At 44.2% G+C, this 21371-nt stretch overlaps 1 protein-coding gene across 4 annotated transcripts in view; it reads left to right on the forward strand.

Moving 5' to 3' along the window:
• CSMD2 (CUB and Sushi multiple domains 2) overlaps nt 1-21371 on the forward strand; it is a 533934-nt gene that overhangs the window by 489062 nt on the left and 23501 nt on the right. For all 4 annotated transcript variants that reach the window (XM_078379919.1, XM_078379918.1, XM_020800093.3 and 1 more), the window contains 5 exons: nt 82-255; nt 2683-2856; nt 5964-6152; nt 13392-13565; nt 16242-16427. In XM_078379919.1, the coding sequence (XP_078236045.1) occupies nt 82-255; nt 2683-2856; nt 5964-6152; nt 13392-13565; nt 16242-16427 (897 nt within the window). The remainder of the gene's footprint in view (nt 1-81; nt 256-2682; nt 2857-5963; nt 6153-13391; nt 13566-16241; nt 16428-21371) is intronic.

The raw sequence follows: 21371 nt of genomic DNA on the forward strand, positions 1-21371 counted from the left end.
CAATTCACAGCTCACGTGAAAGGGATGTATTGGACTTTGGGGAAACCCATTTTTAGGTTTCTTGGTTTGGTCTCCATCCAGCGGGTCATTGCGGTGAACCAGGTCCAATCGTCAATGGTCAGATCAACGGCGAGAACTACAACTACCGGGGCAGCGTGGTCTATCAGTGCAACCCTGGCTTTCGTCTCATCGGGATGTCAGTGCGGATCTGCCAGCAAGACCACCGCTGGTCTGGGAAGACGCCTGTCTGTGTGCGTAAGTATGTTCCTATCTTTATTATGGCTTCCAACTTTGCAGCTTTTATAAATATTCAAGGGAAACATAGCAAGCAGGAATGCGTACCTTCTTATTTTTAATATAAAGCCACGTCAGTCACCAGGCCTCTATCTTTCAGCAGCACCTTTGGAAACAAACAAAAAAAAACCACCATCCAAAAAAGAGCCACATTCCATTTTAGATGTGCAAAAAAGAGAGAGAGATTCAAGTTTTTCATTGTGGCCTTTCTGTGGTCACACACCTCTATCCACTCCTGTGCATTTCAGAAATTGTTAAGAACTCAGGAGAGAACCTTCTTCCCTCAACCACGGTCTGTCTCAGGAGTGAGGCAAGGGAATTTCCCTTAAAATGACCCTTCCATCTGCCTGGAAATTGCACCAGCCAACAACACCAAAAAAAGGAGAAGCCCCAGAAACTCAAGCTTAGGCCTAAATCCTGCTTGGAATGGAGCGCATTTCCCCGTACGTCTTGTGATCTCCTGGAAATAGATTTGAGTACATGGTTCCACAAGTGGTCCGAATTGTGATCTATTTCCCCATGTGATCACACCCTCAGTTGCGCTTCAGAAACATGTCGGCTCCATTTTCATCTCCTTTCATTACCATCTACTGTATTTGTCCAAAAATTATTTTAAAAAAACAATCCAAAGAAAAAAACAATCCAAATTCAAAGAAAGCAAAGAGAGTTCCTTTGTGAAGCCCTTCATGGCATTATAGAGAATACTCTCCAGCTTCAGGACCACTTTTCCTTTTCTCAAAAGACATTCTGCCTCCACTTTGGATGGTTTCCATCTCTTCTCGTTACTGTTTCCCAGTGCTGCCATTAAAGAGAGGGAAAAGAGTCGAAAAGCAAGTGCCCCCATGGTGGACAGATATGATGTGCACTGTAGCGAGACTTCTCATATCTTTGTAATGCTTCATCCATAGCCTTAGTTTTATCGAAATGGAGCATGTTATCACAATAGGGCCTTAAGGCTACATGTCTCTACCTTTGTCTAATCAAGCATCACAGATATGCTAGTATAAAAATCTCCTCTGATACCCTTCCCAGACCGTAAGACATCCGCCTCAACTTTCTCTAACTCAGCCACCGTGTTGGTCTCCAGCCTGAAATACTGCAATACACAGGATCTGTTTGCCACATTGCTACGTCTAGTTCACACTTCCCATTTCGTTTAAATTTTGATCACCCGTCCGTCCCACTGAATCTAGAAATGAATTATTTGCTTCCCGTTTGGAAGTGGTTCATTTCTGCAGCTGCCCAAGAAGGGTTGAGGAGCATCCACCCACGCCTGGAAAACCCAGACAAATAATCTGCTCTGTGAAACCCTTAACCAATTATCATCTAAGTGGCTGTTAGACAAGTCCATGGCCGTGTGGAATTGCATTTATCACTTTGTATTATCAATTGTGGAAGAAATGGATGGTACAGTCCAATTCGGTGGTTGGAAATCATGTGGAAGACTCATGTGTAGAGTAGACCACTTTAGCTACACACCTTCCATCCATTGTTTCATTGTTCTCTTACATGGGGAGGGTGACAAATCTTAAGGGGGAGAAAGTCCGGACTAATATAGAGAGCTCTGTGGTTAGCAGAGCCAAGATGGAACTGATAGGGGACCACAACAGAAATGTAGGGTATCGGACTCAGATGCTTTCCTCTTCATGTGAGTGTTGACCGATTGACTGAAAGGGGTTATCTGAGAGAGCTGGAAGCCTAGCAACTCAGTTTGGCCAAGCTTCCTTACCTCCCTAGCCTCTATTCCATTGGTATTTGCATAGCGCATCATAGCTGTTTGTGGCGAATCCCCACGGTGCCAAGAAGCATTTCAGTCATGTATCCTAGTCACACACCTGATTGCGCAACTAAGATTGCATCTCATGAATTATCCACAATTGGCTATAGCAAATTATAGAAGTCTTGTGTGAACAACAATAGAATTCCAAGCCCAGAGGGTCAATGTTGTTATTTTGTTCTCATCTTTAAAATATATTTAGAAAACCACACACAAAAAAAGAGGTAGATTTAAACCAACTGCTAAATAAATGAGTGCAGTCCTCCCCATGTACATTTAAACAATGTTGTGTTCTCCTGAAAAATTGCTGCAGCGGAAGCCCACCTGGGAGAGCCATGTCTTGCTCAGTTCTATTTTGTGGTAGCACCTCAAAAGGAGTACACCCGGCATGAGAGGAAGGGATGTACCTCTTATGAAGTGCTACCTGTCAAAAAGGGTTTTGACAGGATGATGTGGAAAGAAATCAGCCGCTGCATGAAAGCAAGTTCTTATGCCTGAGGAGGGTTGACCCATTGCCAGCCTTCCCTCCTGCTCCCCACATCAATGCACCCGTACATCCACCAGTCAGCAAAGCAACCTGGAGAAGTAACCTCTCAGCTTTCTCGCTACAGCCATAACCTGTGGCCACCCAGGCAATCCAGTGAACGGCCTTACGCAAGGGAACCAGTTTAACCTGAACGACGTGGCCAAATTCGTATGCAACACCGGGTACCGCCTGGAAGGGGCATCCAAGTCGCAGTGCCTGGCAAATGGCCAGTGGAGCAACATCCTGCCCATTTGCCGCAGTAAGTCATCCCTTGGATCTCCTTCTCTCTCTCTCTCTCTCTCTCTCTCTCTCTCTCCCACTCTCAGACCTGAACGGCAGGTTTTTGCCTATCCTCAAGTTTGACAATCTATACCTTTTAACAGTTTCCTTTCTACTCCAGAGGAGAATGGAATGAGGAAAGTGCCACTACAGCAGTTATTAACAGATCCCCTTCTTTTCAATATCAGTTTTTGGAAGAATGAGAGGGAGCTGATAGGAAGGCTATAAACAGAAAAAAAATATGATATTTCAACTGCTGTGTGATGCAGAATAAATGCGGGAAATACTGTCCAAGCTTACTTTCAGCCACAGGCCGGATGGTCATAAGAACAAAATAATTAGAGAGGGAGAAAAAATGAATAAGGGCTTTCCATGAATGCATAGCTTTTTGTCATTTCAAAACTAATAATAATGATTTCTAATGATGAAAGGGAAAGAAACAGCTCAGGGGAGGGAAAGAGCCTTTCTTGATTGCATCTCAGCAAGGTGAAAGCCAGAGTTTTATATTAACAGCGAGTGTTTGCAGATGGGAATAGTTCATTTTCATATAATTCATGGTAAGCTGTGACTTGAGCTCAAAGTTGGCCAGCCAAACAGCTCGTTCAGTTAATGCACTTTAATGCAATGCCTGCCAGATGAAAAGGAGCAGGGGCTACCTGGCTGTGCACAAAGGGGACGGGGGAATTGTAAAAGAGCAGAGAAGGACATGGTCCTTCTGAAGGTGACGATAGAAAGCAAGAGCATATTTTAAGATTTTATGATTCCACATTGTGCAAAGCCTATTTTGTGAAACATTGTGTTTCTACCACAGATTTTGCACAGGGTCATTATAAAAAGCAAACACAGGATTTAGAAATGGCCTGAAATGAAAATGTGTTTTGTTTAAAGTCGATGCCATGTGGCATAATTTATACTTCCTATCAAGAATTAGATAATTACTGCCACTTCTTACGGAACCCTCTGTGTCTCTGACACCATCTTCTAGTGAATGACCACAACACACACACAGCCCTTCAGAGGTCAGTGCCAGGAACCAAGCTACGACTTCGCAAAATCTGCCAGAACCTTGCCAGTTTGTACTAAATGTTACTTTTTTGCTGCTGTTTTCCCTGACCGGTTTCCTTGTTTTAATGAACTTTTAATCATTTCGCCTTGAGGGACATTGGCTGAAACGGAGGGTTGCAAAAATGGAGAAATAGATAGAACTTGTAAGAGTCATGTCACCCAGGATGAAAGAGAGAGGGAGTCGCGCGCTGGTCCCTGCCTAAAAGCCCTCGAACCTGCCGGGCCATACTATTGCGTTTAGCATCATAAACACAGCAATCAGGAGCTAGGTTGCCAGTTTACACTGATCATAGCCGAGCTGCATGGGCTGCTGACCTCCATTCAAAATGGCCTTTTTAAAGCAGTTGAAGACCTCCTTCCTCCATAAATTCCTCCCCACATACCACAGCTGCTATCTGAGGCACCTCTTCTGATGCCCTGGCCTCAAGAAGCCAGATGTGGAGCCACCGGGTCAAGATCTTGCTGCCAACAGAAATTGCTCAGACTCTGATATGGTGTTCTTTTAAACGGTACAGTAGGACAACGATATCCATGGTGGATCGTTTACTGTATAAATGAATCAGTCAATACTGATCCCACAGATAGGGAAGTCCTACTGTATGTAAAAAATATGGCTCTGTAAGAAAGTTTCTCCTTTGACTACACTTCTCAGGTGCCCCTTAGCAAGCATGTTGGCAAGGGAATTCTGGCATTTGTAGTCCAGGAAGAGAACCAAGCTCTGGCTTTAATCGCCTCTGAATATTGTTTAGCCCTTAGGATTAACTGCTGTTTCTCATAAGTTTATTCTTGTTGTTCTATCTGGGTTACTAAACTTGTGTTTAGTTTTGCTATTTCCCATTGGCCACTTTGAATCCTCTTTCAGGGAAACAGGCAGAGAACGAGCTTTTAAAATTAAAAACGGAGTAAATGCTCAAAGTTCACTTCTCGAGTTCCCTACTTTCTGCCCTCCCCCACTTCTAGCACACCTCCCTCTGTGTAACCCTACTTTCCATAGCCCTGAGAGAAGCCACCAGCATGCCTAACTGTGGACAACTCTTATTTGTTTGTTGGTGGCAAGGTCAGACCAGAAACACAACCGAAGTCCAGGGTAAGCACCTGTCCTTTTCAGGATCAGGGCCTCTTTCCCCAGTGGTTTACTGGTCCATTGGTTTAATTTTCTTGAATTTTCATTGTAGTTAGTCATCAGTGACTCATGAACCAAGCGGGGGCACCTCAACCCCAAACGTTTTGGGTGAGGTTCCCTTGCTTCGGTCACAAGTTACCTTTATAGTTAGTTAGTCATACATACTATTGTAAAAAGAAAAGAAAAGAAAAGAAAAAGAAAAAGAAAGAAAGGTTTATGGAAAAGAAACCAAATTATGGAAAAGTATGACATACAATGTTGACTGGACTCCCAGAGAAATATTGTGTTTCTCCAGTTCTACAGATAGAGAAATCTCAGAGGAAGACACACTTTATATATATATATATATTCAATGGCTTTAAAACCTGGTCCCCTCACCAGGAATTCCCAGTTGGTCCCAGGGCACATTGGCTCTGTGTGATGTTTGTGTGCTGTTGCTCCAAGTAATACAATGGGCCCAAGCGCATGCACCCACCAGACCTCTCCTCACTCCTCTCCCCTCACGTCTTGGTTTCTGAGGCACCTACATCGGGTCCATTGTGACATTTGGAGCACAGCAAAGTGGAGAGGGGAGCACAAGCCTCATGACTTGCAAGCCTTATTGTTGCTGCACAAGCCCTGGCAGCAGCGGCCAACAAAGCCTGGAAGCTCCGCCCTCCCACCCTTTGCCGGCCCCGCCTCCCTCACATCACAAAGATCACTCAAGTCACGTCTCAGATTTAGGTCCAGAAAATCAGAGGATGGGACACTGAGGGCCCGACAAACCCAATGACGTAAGCATTGGACCTTCTATCCCCGTTTTGTTTTTAAGAAAAAAGCGATCTCTTTTTCTTTCCTTATACCCTGTTTTCCTTTTTCATTTTTTCCCCACTCTTTTTCCTTCTGTGATTTGCTTGCAGTTGTAAACTGTACCGACCCCGGGCACCTGGATAACAGCGTCCGACAAGTCCAGCCGAGTGGGCCTCACAGATACAGCTTTGGAACAACAGTCTCTTATCTGTGCAACCACGGGTATTATCTGCTGGGCACCCATGTCCTTACCTGTCAGGGAGATGGCACTTGGGACCGGCCCCTCCCAGTGTGTCATTGTAAGTGACTCCATTTCCTTTAGAGGCTGACTTCCCTACTGATAAACAAAAAATATTGCAAATGTTTCTCTGAGATGACTGCTCCCACTCCCACCCCTGCCCCATCACCCAACCACCATTTTTCTAGCTGCCTAATTTAAAGTAATTGGCCTTATGTGTCAACCAGCCTCCAAACCTTGCCAAGGTGAACTCAGATGATGTGTAAGGGAAGCATCCAAAACAAGTTGGCAGATATTGTTTTGCAAAAAAAAAACAAAAACTGCCACACTTGAAGACAAGTATCTAAGTTTTCATAAAGGAGGATAATTTGAATTGTTATCGGATGAAAAGATAGATCTAGGTCAAGAAGCAGTCGGAATTGACTGCTCTTCAAATCAGTTCAGATTGTAAAAAGACAATGATGCTGATTTTTTAAAAGGTAAAGATGGTAGTTAAGACTCTCACAAATCCAGATTCTACAAATCTCTTGATTGTATGGACGGAATCCACAAACAGAATCCAAACTTGTAAACAAGTCGCACACATACCCTTTTGAAAAGAATGTTTGACCTGAATCTGGTTGAATACATCATGTCTTAACTGTTTTGATATTCTCAACCATCCAGTTGGAAATGGTGGAACATTTATTAAAATGAACCTGAGCTTATGGGATCCCTACCTTGATGTACTTTTATGGGCAAACGATATAGATAGCATGTGAGAATGGAGAACAACGTTAAGTGCTGGAAGTTTTCTGATTCTGTTAGAAGAAGCTCTTCATACTTCCCCTAGGTTGCAAATTACCCCACCTTGTTTTGTGATTGGTTGTCAGGAGGTAAATACAGGCTTCCTTTGAAAGTCTGATAGAACAGATAATGAAAGTCTGTTGAAATCATGTCTTCCAAACATGAACATGCTTTTGTCTTCTAAAGATGTGCTATGAGTACTGTACAGTTTCACGCTAAATAAGTAAAAGAACAACAGCAAAAAGAGACACAGGTGAATAGTAAAAAGTTTCAGCAGCATACAACAAATTCTAGAAATAATAGCCATAGTCCATGACAGTCTTTCAAGTATTTGAAAAGTGATCTCCTCTCTCCTCTCAATCTTCTTTTCTCAAGGCTAATCAGACCCAGTTCTTTCAGTCTTTCCTCCTAGGGCTTGGTTTCCAGTCCCCTGATCATTCTTCTTGCCCTCCTCTGAACTTGCTCCAGTTTGCTGGCATCCTTCTTGAAGTGCAGTGTCCAGAACTAGATAATAGACAGTGGTTCTGTGATCTCTCCAGCCAGTTCCTTCAATATCCCTGGGTGTAGTTTATCTGGCCACGGGGATTTGAACTCATTTAAAGTAGTAAGGTACTCCTTGACTATTGTTTTATCAGTCTCAAGCTGCAATCCTCTCCTCCCTTTGTACTTCATTTGCCTGGAGGAGCATAGACTGCCTTTTGAGAGAAGACCAAGCTGAAGTAGGAATTGAGCACTTCTTTGTTGTCTGTTATCATTTTCCCATCCCCACTGAGGAACTGAGCCACTTGTGTTTTTTGCTATGCATGTGTCTGAAGAATACTTTTTTTTTGTTGCTTTTAGCATCTCTCGCTAACCTTAGCTCATTCTCAGCTTTTCTAACACCATCCCTGCAATTCTTTGCTACTTGTCTGTACTCTTCCTTTGTAGTCTGGCCTTCCTTCCACTTCCTACATGTGTCCTTTTTAGTTTTCTGAGCTTTTTGTGAAACCACATTGGTCTTTTATGCTGTTTTCCAACTTTTTTTCTTATTGGAATTGTTTGTAGTCATGTCTTTAGAATTTCCTTTTTTGAAAACTCCCAGCCATCCTGCACTCTTTTCCCTGTTAGGATTTCCTGCCATGGGACCTTAACTTTCCTATTAAAATTGGCTTTCCTAAAATCCAGTGCATATGTGGAGTTACACTCTGCTTTTGTTCTTTTGAAATCATGAACTCAATTAGAACATGGTCACTTCCCCCCAGACGTCCTCTTGCTGCCACTACTTCCACCAAGTCATTTCTATTGTTTAGGATCAAGCCCATAGTAGCTATTCCTCTAGTTTCTTCCTCCACTTTGATCTCCCCATCTATGTTTGTACATTCAAGTCCATCTTTTAGCAGATCTAAATTTTGGCAAGCATCCTCTTTACTTGCTGCTGCTTCCCTTGACACATCGAAGGACAGAGAGTTCTCATTCCATCTGATTTTCCAAATGGTTGGAGAAGGAGATGAACAAGGACAATAAGCCACTAGAGGTGAGAAACACAGAGATCAAGTAGCCTGCACTCATTATCTCTAGAAGGTCAGCTTTTAGTCCTTCCTTCCCAGTATATTCACCTACAGACTCTTCTGCCTGGCTATGGACAGTGTCATCATTCTCCAGTGTCAAAGCCTGGAGCACATGGATCTGTCTTGATGTAGTGAGTGCAACACATGTAACCAAGCTCTCAGTTGAGGAATCTATTAGATCATTGGCACCCAACTTATCCCCACCCCATTCTGATGCTGAACCGCAATTTTCCTTACTCCTAGCTATCGCAGGCACTGATGAGGAATGATGAGTGTTGCAGTCTGTCAACATCTGGAATATATTAGATGTCTTCCCTTTATTAGATGGCTGAAATTTCCCACCTAGGTTCCTTTTCTTCTATGCTAGGACTAGCACAGGAATCACGGTATCCGAACTTCAGTGGCAAAACACCCCACCATCCTGAGCACACCTGATATCATCTGACTCTGGAAGTGAAGTAGGGTTAAGGGAGCCTGGAACTTCAATGGGAGACCACCTAGGAAATAAGAATGTAACAAATGCATTTCCCCCTCCTTGATGAAAAAGAGTCTCCCAGCACCTTGAGACATCCTGTTCCATGCCATACAAGGCTTTCTGTATGAAATACAAGAGGTGGCTGTTTTTTTCTATCAAAACCGGTGGTTGGTCTGTTCACAGAAAACACTTCTGCAGATCTTTCACAAAGAGCCAGAAGGCACCAAAAGATATCTCATCGTCTTGCCAACGGGGAGCAAACTTTTGAAATGGTTCTTTCTTGCCTGTGGGAAGAACCAAGTAAGAAGAAAAGGAGCCTAGGTGAATATAAACATCCCTGCCTAAGAATGCCATGGCTCTCCAGGTAGGGCTAGAACAGAGTCTGACGTAGCACCATGGACAGCTACTCAGAGCTGAGAATATTGGGCAGGAGGGTCCAGACTCAGCAGAAGGCAGCTTCCGAAATATCTGTGTTTCTAAAATGGGAGAATCTAAAGGCAGAGGTCCTGCTCACCTCTCTTAAGTTAAATCGGAGTGGGCAAGTATATGCATAACAAATCTGGAAACGACATACCACTAGGGAAGACTCAAAAATTGTGCCATCTCTGTCTTTCTGGTTAGTATTGTCTTATTTTTGTAGAGGTAATGCCATTCCTTTGCATGTTGATATTAATCTAGCAACCCACCCAGTGATTGCTAAATTCCAGTCGGCTCATTGGCACTCGGATTTCATATACTGTAAGATTAACAACAGCAACAGGATTCCGATTTCATATAAGATTAATAGTACATTTAACGATATGCTGTCAAGTCTATTCTGACTTCTGGCAATGTTTGTATTCAGAAGTGGTTTACCACTCCTTGCTTTTGGCGGTGTTCTGGGCCCACCACGCAGCTTGCACAAGGCCACCCAGGCTGGCTCTTTTCTCAGCAGATGCTGTGAGGAATCGCCTCCCCAACCTCTAACTCCCCAGCCAAAGACTTACCTCGCTGAGTTGTATAGGACAAAATGTCTCAACCATTCCTAGTAGGTTTAAGGAGGCATGGGATTAGGAGGCAGCCTGGAAAAAAGAACCGTAGCTTGGAAAAGTTATTTTTCTGGATTACAGCTGAAAATGTTACTTTTGGATCCACCGCTGACCGTCCTAGATGTGGGCCTGGCGAGTTGTAATCTTTTTTTTTAAAAAAGATTTTCAAATCTCTGCAGACTTCCTCCTAAGACAGAAGCTAGTTGCATAACCAGTTTGCTAACCAATATGAAAAATAACATATTGGTAAATTTTGCTACCTGGGAGAACCCAGAAGCTTTATATTTGGGCAAAGTGAGGATGGCCCCGAGTCTCACTACTTTGAAAACATGTTCTTTTTAAAGTTCACTTTGTTCCTCCTCCTTCCCCTTCACATGGTAATATTAAAGTACCCAACACTTTTTGAGTTCTTGGCACCTTTCCTTTTCCCCATGTTATCAGCATGCTACCTTCCACCATGTGTGAGCCGTGGGAAATTGATAAGTGAATCCCCTATTGCTATTATAACAGAGGAATACTGGGCAAGTAGCATGAAATGTTACTGATTTAAAAACAAAAGTGTACAACAGATTAGATTTGGCCTGAAGGAAAGCGTCTCTGAACATATGAAGGTTCCTGCTTGAACAGAAATGTCACAGAAATTTTGAGGAAAGGAAAAAGAGTTTCGGTGAGGCTGAAAAAAGTCTCATCCGGAAAATGAATACATATTTGTCACTTGGGACCTAACAGAAAACACTGAACAAAGTTGCCAACCAACTCAGTTCACATACTGTCTTCCATATCTCACACACAATGCATCAGAGGAGGGTTGGGTTAATCGTCTAGACCAGCGGTTCTCAACCTTGGGCCCCCAGATGTTCTTGGACTGCAACTCCCGGAAATCCTGGTCTAGTGGTGAAGGCTTCTGAGAGTTTTAGTCCAAGACCGTCTGGGGACCCAAGGGTTGGAAACTCGTAGGGCATAGTGTGCGAGGAATTTGGTGCAGCTTAAAAATTAAGATAAACTTCCTCCAATTAAGCAGCGAATAAAATAGTTCAGGAAGGTATATGCAGAGCAGATTTAGATACAAGCCTCCTTCAGTAGACCATCCCTTATTTCTTAGTTTACCTCAGTAGGCACTTATTGTCTCAGTACATTCACTCAGAGAAGAGAAGTAAAAACAAAGTAAAGCAGATTAATATGGATATAAAATAAGAATAAAGAAAGGTATCATTAAGATTGTGAAGAAAATAAGTGTTTGGTGGAAAATAAGGGATGTGGTGGCACTGCGGGGTTAAACTGCTGAAGCCTCTGTGCTGCAAGGTCAGAAGACCTGCAGTCATAAGATTGAATCCACACGACAGAGTGAGCTCCCATCGTTTGTCCCAGCTCCTGCCAACCTAGCAGTTAGAAAGCATGTAAATGCAAGTAGATAAACAGGTACACCGTGGTGGGAAGGTAACAGTGTTCCGTGTCTAAATAGCACTGGCCACGTGACCACAGAGGATTGTCTGTGGACAAACGCTGGCTCTATGGCTTGGAAACGGAGATGAGCACTGCCGCCTAGAGTCAGACATGACTAGACAAATTGTCAAGGGGAACCTTTACCTTTTTACTCTAGTGTGACATACTGTGCTAAGCAACAGGATTTCAGCCTTTAAGTGGAGAAGAGTTTGGCTCCTTAGCCCGGAGTGGAGCCATTTCACTATCTGGCCCCGCCATGAGCAAGAAATACATCAGCAAAGCTAAAGTCCCATGAAGAACCAGTTGGCTGTGGCAGAAATCAGGACTCCCCATCCCGATAAAGGGCCTTCTGTGGAGAGAGAGTAATATCTTTGAAAGAGGAGCATCAAGAAAGATTATGGCTAAATTCCAGCAATTTCAAGTTAAAAATATCCCAGTGCTGTAGAGAAATCGGGGCACACAGGACACAGATAATCCTTGAAAGTGTTCTTGCTCCCACAGGTTTTTAGCTTAGGTGTAACTCCCAAAGGATCCGTTATTAAATTATTTGCCACCGCATGAGCTCTGAAGAGTTGGCTCTCTGAGCATCTTTGGGAGGAATTATTGGCAGAGCCTTCACTCACCGCTGAGCGCCAGGATAAATTTCTGCTTTGCTCTCAAAGCCCGCCTTTCACATATTCAACCAGGATGTTCCCGATAAGCGTTTCTAAGAACCTGTTGAAAAAGTGTGAGGGGATGGTAGGGCTACAAATCTGTGGATAGGATTACGTTTGTGGAAAGAACCCTTCAAATCAGAAGAGATTTGCCTACAGGGAGCCTTTTTAAAAAGAACCTCTGGATTACATCATCAATCATGACTGTTTTCAAGTAACTTGATCCAGAAGAACTAGGAAGGTAAGAAGCGTCAGTCGAATGAGTGATCCATCTGGTCCAGAATTATCAGCTCTAATTGGTAGCAGTGGATCTTCAGGATTTTGGCAAGATTCCTTCTGGAAATGCTGAGCTTTCAGCCTAGGGACATATGCACACAACACATACGCTCGACCGCTGAGTTATGGCCCCTCTTTGCTCAGTTTAATAATTGTGTGCCATCAAATCAGTTCTTGATTTATGGTGACCTTTTTCAGGGTTTTCCAAGTAAAGATGTTTCAGAAGTGGTTTCCCATTCCCTTCTTCTGGGGGCTGGGCAGCTTGCCCAAGGCTACACAGGTTGGCTCTTCTGGGGTGCACAGTGGAAAATTGGAACTCCCAACCTCTGGCTCCACAGCCAGGTGCCTATCTCACTGAGTTATCCATCATCCCAGCATCCCGGCTGGTCTCCCATCCACAGATTAAGCAGAGCAGCTTCCCAAATTAGATGGGTCTGGGTGTGTTCAAGGAGTTGTTTCAGAAGATTTTTAAAACCAAGAGAGAGAAACGAACAGAAGGGTGGTGTAGGGTCACACAAAGAGACAGCAAACAGATTGCTACCTCAAATCTGAGTTTGGGGGGTGGGGGATAACTTTTTTGGACAATACCCAGAATCCTCAATCTGTGTGGGTTTCTGGGAGTTATAGTCCAGAAAAGCAACTTTTCCATGCTCTCCTGTTCATAGTTTTCTTCTGCATACGCAGCAAACGCATGGATGGCCCAGTGGGGCCAGCTCGTTTTATTTGCCTCAGAGCCGTTTGCTTCATCTTCCCCTTGTTTTAGTCAGGTAAAATCAGACCAAACCAAGAAGTTCACTGGACTTCCACACATTGTCTGAGTATCTCCAGCACCATCTACCCCACCCTCCCTTCTGTCAATTGGTGGAAAATATTCTGGAAGGGCACGGCAAGGGCCCACCATTTTTTGGAAAACTAAAAAGTTTACTCAAGTTGGTTCTTACTGTATTAGCAGTCGTTGAATGACCTGACCCAAATTGTCTCAAACCCCCCCCACCTCCAATCTCCTGTGATTTCTTGTTCTTCCTTTCATCATCTGTGTTGCAAAGTTTACACCTCGCCAGCTCTAAAGCTTGTGGTCTCCCCTCGTTTCAGTGGTCTCCTGTGGGCACCCGGGATCCCCGCCCTACGCCCAGATCTCGGGTGACGTCTACACCGTCGGCTCCGTGGTGCGTTACAGCTGCTTGGAAGGGAGAAGCCTGGTTGGCAATTCCACCCGCATGTGCCAACTTGATGGGCGTTGGAGTGGCTCCCTGCCTCACTGCTCAGGTGGGAAGGCTTAGCAGCATGGCAGAGTTTGAGGCTAAAACTCAAATGTATGTCTTTGCTTCCCGTTGTTCTCTTAAACAGAATCACAGCATAGAATCATAGCATCCACTATGCCTTTTTGTGCCCTTTTTATTTCGCAGGGTTATGGGACTGTAAAGGGAGGGGGGGGGAAGCAACTGAAATCCTGAAGAATATGATTTGGCTTGTGGTGTACACAGCAGAAATGTTTTCAAGAGAGAAGTGTCTAAGACCATGTATTAGATGGAAGACATGGATAGGAAGGAGGGTTTCTTTCAAATCCCATCGCACTAGAACCTAAGGTTATTTGCTGCAGTGCTTTCTTGGAGACATAGTTCTTTGGGAGGCACCTCTATAAAGCCTAACAGGAAGCAAGACTGCAACTCTCAGCAACCACAGCAACAGCTTTCCACAATTATCTTTTGGGAAACTGTGGATAATTGTGTTCTTTGGGCAGCAAACGTGTGCACCCTCGACATTTCAGTGCCCTGGGTCAAAGCCCCAGTTGCCACTCCACGGCTCTGCTTTGGGCTCTTTTGATGTTCTTAGATTGAGAGCACAGCCTGTCTTCTTACTTTATTTTGCCTTTCAGTTCAGCCACACTCCTTTGCCATCAACTCATAGGTCCCTATCTTGCAAGTCACACACCAGAATTGAGGAGTAGAGAACCTTTTGAGCAGAGGTGTCTCTTACAGCCCATCTCAGAGTGAAATGAGAAGTGGCTATGGTGGCTGGGAAATTCTGGGGGTTGTAGTGCAAAGGAGTAAACTTTCCAAGCTCTGCTCTAAACTTCTGTATAGTCATAAATTGACTTGGTCTACTCCAATGCATAGCCATGAATCGACTCAAATACCTAATTGCTCTTTCTTAAGACAAATAAGCTAATTGCTATTGCTCTGTCTCATAGCAGCAAATTCCACAGTGTTCATGAAGGACTTTACCAAGCTCTCAAATGCCGCATGGAAGGATCTTTCCTCCATCTGCCTATATCTTTGGATGTCAAAATATCCTACACTTGTAGCTTGGCAGAGCCTGTTCCCTTGTTAGAGCACAGAAAAGTTACTTTTTTGGACTGCAGTTCCCTGAATGCCCCAACCCACTTACGGCCCCATGCAACAGCTCCGCTTACTGAGCGTGGTCCTAATTCAGGCGGCCGATGTGGAAGGCAGGGCTGCCTAAGACATTCTGCCGCCTGAGACAAGGGGAGAAGATAGTGCATTCCGTACAGAGAAGGCGACGGCGTGATAGCGGGATCTTATTTTAACAACCACAAAGGGGTGAGGGCCCTCTTAAGCCCCCGAGTAAAACAAACCACTTTTGGGGGTGCCGAATAGCTTTTGTGAGACATATTATTTAATCTTCTAAGAGAGAGGAATGGCTAGGGACTGAAAGGAACAGCTAGGGAGCTTTTCCTTCGCTGCTGCTTCCCCCCAGCGTCTGTCATCTGCAGCAGTTGTCTTACTCTTGTCTAATAGTAGAGCCGGTCCTCAGAGAAAGTTATAGTTCACTCATCCCACATGTAAAGCAAATGGATCAACATGTCCTCTTGTGACAACTAAGCCGTGATTTGAGGGGTTAAAACAGAAAGCAAACGGCTCTGCCTCTCTGTTTAGGAGTTCGGTGGGGGATGGTGAGGCACCTTCGGTTTGCTTCCCCAGATTTGTACATGAGAGGATATTTTTCTCCTTTGCTTATAAGCAAGTCATTCATTGCAATGTTTTTTTTTCCCAAAAAGTTCACAATAGATGTTTGCATCCGACACAGGCCATTCAGAACTGCAGGGGTCAAAGCTATAAGCCAGCAGTAGACTTTTGCCCGTTTTATGTGGGTGGGTCGATTCCATCCCCCCACGGGTCCTGTTAAAAGGAACAGGGATGAAGGAGGCTTTGCAGCTTTCCTGGCCACCCCAGACTGAGGGCTGTCTCTGTGTCTACAAAGCTGTTTAGAGGGGGGGGAGTCAAGGACAGACTGGCTGCTGTAGGAGAGCAGGGTCCAGCGCTGTTCCAGCTGTCGAGCCATCCCTTGGCCTCGTGGGCTGGCTCACCTTCCTCTTAACTCCGAGAGCAAAGGACTCAGTGGCTCATTGCAGTGTCTGTTTCTCCACTGGGTGCCCGACCGAAGCCAGCCGTTCCATCTCGGCAGGAGCAACAGGTGGCAATGAAGCACCTTGTCATTTTCAGTTGGAAGGAGAACAGAGCTGGGAGCCTAAGCTGATGGGGTCGGGTGGGGGGAACAGAAATATTCCCGAACAGTGGCAGCAGTGGCTTCTGCTTACATCTGGCTAAGACTGTACCCAGAGCTAACCAAGAGTATTTTCACACTGAATGTCATTTCCATACATGGTGTGCATTCTGCTCAACTCCCTAACCCAATGCAACACTGCTCTGGGAATTCAACTATCAAAATGTCAAATTACAGACCAGAAAGAGAATTTGTATTCTTCACACATTAGCCCATTTGCAATAATAATAATAGAACTGCAGAGCTGGAAGGGACCCTATGGATGATGGGAGTGGAGCCCCTGTCAAGGAGGCCCCGTGGGGGGAATCAAACCCCCAACCTTGGGCTCTGCAGCCAGAGACTTGCAGAGGCAAGTGGTTTGTCACTGATTACTTCCAAGCTTGGCAAACGACAAGGCTCCTGTTTTCCTTTGGGCAGGAACCGTCCGGGGACTGTGCGGTGATCCAGGAATCCCTTCTCATGGCATTCGGCACAGTGGCAACGATCTAGGAGTGGACAGTACAGTCTCGTTCAGCTGTGAGCCAGGCTACACCCTCCGGGGCTCACTCCAAAGAGTATGTCAAGCTAATGGAACATGGAGCGGCACTCAGCCAGAATGCGAAGGTGGGTGAGCTTAGCAAGTCACCATAAATGTGTGTCTCATACAAGGAGCAGGCCGGGTCAAGTCACAAGTGGGAATACAGGAGGACCTCTGTATCTGCAGGATTGGTACCCCTAGTTTCACTTATCCACAGTCTGAAAATATTAAAAGAAAGAAACTAAAATCAGGTATTAGATGGAGCCAGATACGATGCTATGCATTATTATTGAAGAATACATAGTATGGTCTCTGGCTGCCTCTAGTGGCCACTTCTAGTAATACATGTGAAAATGCTGTTCTGGATTTTAAAAGTTTTTCCATGCTATGTATAGTGTTGGCTATTATCTGCCGTTTTCAGCATCTGCAGGGGTATTGGAACCAACGCTCATACAGGGGTCTTATTGTAATTCTTTGAGTCACTTTCGCCAGCCTCTTCTGTCTGCCAACCCTAAGCTAAAATTGACTATTGTCCTATACTTCTGGGTCTTGCTCCAGCTTCTGCCATTTCAGCAGCTGGTGCAGAAACTGTGAGGCAGGTTTCATCCTCCTCTTCCAGGTGGAACAGAGATGAGAACAGCAGGTGGCGTGGTGCAGAGGTTTTTAGAGGCTCTTTGAATAAGAATGAGCCATTTGGGAGGACCTGGGAGGGGGCATCTTCCATGGATACACACCAGTCTTGCTCCAAGGAATGCCACCCCCTTCTGGAAAAACAGAAAATGATTAGAAGTGATTACATTGAGTTTTCCAATGTGATGAAGCCACTTGTATGCTAAAATTACCAAAGGAACTTGCTGGTCATGAAGAGTTCCTGCAGTCATCTTATGGCTCTCCAGAGTCACCTGCAACTCACCCACCATCAGTCTTATTGCAGGCAAGTTAGGCAACTGCTGGGACCAAAGCAGGAACTCTTTAATTACCAGCCTTTCATCTCAGATGATATTAGTGACAGTGTTTCAGTATGAAGGTCACCCAACACACCCACAAGACTTACAGTGGATAAGTTGCAAGAGAGCTGGGCAAACCCTGAGATCAAAGCAGGAATTCTTGAATTACCGGCAGTCTCCCCCTGCTGGTGACCTCATTACACTTACCCAGGCGTAATTCACTCAACAGGATTTTGGCCTAAAGGTCTACTCTACTTTCCCAGTAGAGAATACTTCTCTACTTCTGAGTATTCTCCACCTAGAAAACCCGGAAAAGGTTCGCCATAGGTCAGAACTGACTTGACAGCACATAATGATTATTTAAGAACAGTGGACATTTCCAAGCAAGGCCCCAGAAGCAGCTGAAAGGTCTCTTCTGTGCAGTTAATCCGCCCCACTGTTGGTTCATGTAGGTGGGAAGAAATAGAGCAGAAACAAATTCTTTGCCTTTCTCTCCCCTTTCTCATGCTAGACTCATTTGCATTAAGTGTCCTGTTAGATGTCTCATAAACATTCATATATAGATTTCTCCTTTTAAAAAAAACTTTTGGTTTGCTATTATGAGAAGAAAAGGAGGAGCGGAAATACAGGTAATCCAGCATGATGAACTTGGGGGCATCATTTTCAGGCGGTTGCTGTTACAGAAGTGTTTGAAAATCAATCAGTGAAAACTACAAAAATGTTAAAAGAGGCAGGAAAACAGCGTGCAAAGAGGCCCAAACATGTTTGCGCATTCCTTTGGCTGATCAGAAAAGCCAGGTTTGCAAATGAGCTGGAAATTTATTCCAAACCAGTGCAACCAAGGAATGAAAAGATGGCATGCCCCATTTATTAATATTCTGGTATCAGAAGGATTTGATTCTTCCCCTTGAAAAATCATAATTTTGGTTAACTTTCTCTTTTTTTCACTGTAGGGAGGGGTGAAATATATTAATCCCTGGGTAAATAACTTGTCAAGTTCAAAAGCAACCAGGAAGACAGATCCCAAGCAGGGCTTTTTAATCACAGCTTTATGAATAATTGGAATATTATGCCTGCAGATCCTTTAATGTTAGGTGCACATAGATCAGGGGACAGAAGGTAATTCACACTGATGGGTAGATTGCGAGTGCTTTTATTTTCAGGACTTGGAGAGAGAAAGGAGATGGTATTTTGAGGCCTGCCACTCAGGGCCATTCTAAATCAGAGAATGATGCCGTTGGAAGAGTCATGCAAATTATTGACCAGAATCCTATTGCTTTTCACTATTTGTGGCAGGAAATTAGTGGAAGCTGCTGTGAGTAATTGACCACTGCTGATTGCAGGTTGATTGTATGTCTGGTCTCAAGACCAGCACCTCATCAGTTAGCGTCTGTAGCTTCCGCGATTCCGCTTCATGTGTGGCGTAAAAAGCAGTGGCCTTCCAGCCATGGAGTCCAACGTTCTGCATCTTGTCTCTTAAAACATGGTCTGATTTAAACAACCCAGAAATCTGGTGTCTCGTGATAGTATTGTTAAATCCCTGTTTCTTTATGAGCTGCAGTAAGAAAGGCTGGAGAGAATTCCATTGCTTGTGATGGTCTTGATAGAAGCCTCTTTTGCACCTCATTGCAGGAAGAACCACCCGTTCTTTGGGAGTTTGGGAAAGGCCAAGTGTGCATAAACTATGAGCACAGAGGAAAATGATAAGGGGAGGAGGTGCATAATTGAAAGACTTGAGTAGTGGAGAAGATGTGCATGAAATAAATACACCCTTCCATCTCTGGGGGAGAATGCATAAATTAGAGCATGTGTGTTATGTGCCGTCAAGTCGAAACCGACTTATACAGACCCTGACAGGACTTTCAAGATAAATATGGCATTTAAGGAGTGGTTCTACCAACTCCAATCCCCCTGCGAGTTCCCATGGCTGAGTGGAGATTTGGACCTGTTCTCCAGAGCCCTAGTCCATCACTCTATCCACTACACATAAATTAGAGCGTAAGTACAGTATACTTAAATATACATTAGGAAAAATGCACAAAAATGTCTATGTAGTTCAATGCATGGGGGGGGGACCACACCAAACTCTTGCAACTTGATGCAGAACAAAAACAGAAAGAAATATGGGGCAGATTTGCCCCAATGAAAGTGTGAGTCTATTTGCATATGTATTTCGCCTGCATTTACTGCACAAAACATTTGTGTTGCAACAGTCCGTAAGTATTTCAGCTGAAATATCTGCTAAAGTGTTTAGAGTGTTGGGCTAGAACTAAAACTGGAAGGCCTGGGTTCAAATCCTTCCTCAGCCATGAGACTCACTGTGTCCACCTGGACTGGTCACTCCCTCTTTCCTCTAATTCTCCCCCAGAGCTCCTTGGCAAAAGCCTATCTGCGTTTTTCTTGCCTTATAAATCTAAAGTACCTGGGTGGACCACACAATATCCAGAATTCGGTGAGCAGTGTGGAGCAGTGGTTAGAGACTCACAGGTTGTTGTTCGCATCTTCCAGATTCAAAGAGAGAAACGAAAGACTGTTGCATGTGGGGTGTTTTTGTTTTTGTTTTTTTTGAAGTAAAACAAGTATTCATTAAAGTGTTACCTTTGGCTTTGGTTTGAGGTGTGCAACCAAAGTGTAGATTGCTAACTTGTAGTTGGCTTGGATTATTAGGTGCCTTATTTGTGTCTGTATTTGTTCCTTTTTTTCAAATCACTGGCATACGCTCTCGGATAATTGGCAGAGAAATATTAATCTCATAGCAGCTAAGGGCAAACCAATTTGTATCCCATGCATTCTGAAACAGATTGCAAACATAAGAATGATTTTGCTGGCTAAACCAATATTGGAACTGCCAAGCTCCCCTAACAATTGCATCTATTCATGGCGACGAATGCACCGCACAAAAAATGGGAGGGTTCACATTTTAGAAAGGATCCCACAGAGGCAACAGAAGCCATCATAACTACAAAACCAGCTCAGCAAGAAGACAGAGCAGAGTGAGCATGCTTCTCCATGACATCCTAAATGTCTCCTTAGACGAAGAGAGGAAAACTCAGAATCCTTCCAGGACTGGTTGGGCTAGAAATGGCTGGCAGTCAGCTTTCCCTCTTGAAAAACTGTGTCACAAATTCTCTAAGGTTCCTTAGAGAAGGGTGGTAGATCGGAGAAAGAATGTCATGGAAACCAAGTGGATTTCTAGGGCTATTAGTTTATTTTTGAGTCCTCTGTAAATCACATCGATACATGCCTTTTTGAGTCCACTGTAAATCACATCAATACATGCCTTCACACAAATATACACATGCATACACACAATCAAACATCCTCTACAGCTGGGGGCCGGGCCAAAGACGGGCATCTTGTTGATGTTTTTTGAAGTGTCCCACCAAGCAAGGATCGCAGTCCTCCTCTTAATAGGTTTTGGCAACTTCAGGGTTCTTCACTTGAAATTGCTTTATCGTTTCTACAACTTCTACAACTGTTTCCTTCTGATTCCTGCTGGCTGTTTGTTATTTATCAGTCCCTCTTCTGGTGACTTATTAATTCAAGCACCCCTTTGCAGTTTTTTTTTTCTCTTCATGGAGCACCCTGCCCTCTGGACAATTATCTTGCACAGGTCAAGAATCGTTTACAGCTCAACAATCCTCTTGCACCCCAGTAGTGCTTCCATTGGCCCAGCCTTTCTGTCTCTCCAATCCCATTGTTGTCTATTACCAATTCTGCTACCGATTCGTAACATTTTGAGAGGTTGGAAAGTACAGTGGAATGCTGCGCCCTCTTTAAAAGGCAAAACCCTCTTGCAGTCTAGTAAATTAAACAGGCCCAGGCATAGGTGGAAAAACCTCAAAATTCTGCTTTTCTCCTACACTTGATAAACCTCAAAACCTTTCAGTCACAGATGTGTGATTTTTCAGGGAATAGGATGCTACTGACCTGGTCCCACATCTGCATAAATGACCCCCTACCTCTGAGTCACCATCCTATAGCAAGAGCAAAAGATTTTTTCCAGATTTTTCTAGATTGTTTGGTAATGAAAACAACACTTACCCTCTTGTGGGATTAGTAATGTGAAAAGCCTCTTATTCT

Source organism: Pogona vitticeps, chromosome 9 (genome assembly GCF_051106095.1).
Source record: "Pogona vitticeps strain Pit_001003342236 chromosome 9, PviZW2.1, whole genome shotgun sequence".
Taxonomy (NCBI): Eukaryota; Metazoa; Chordata; class Lepidosauria; order Squamata; family Agamidae; genus Pogona; species Pogona vitticeps.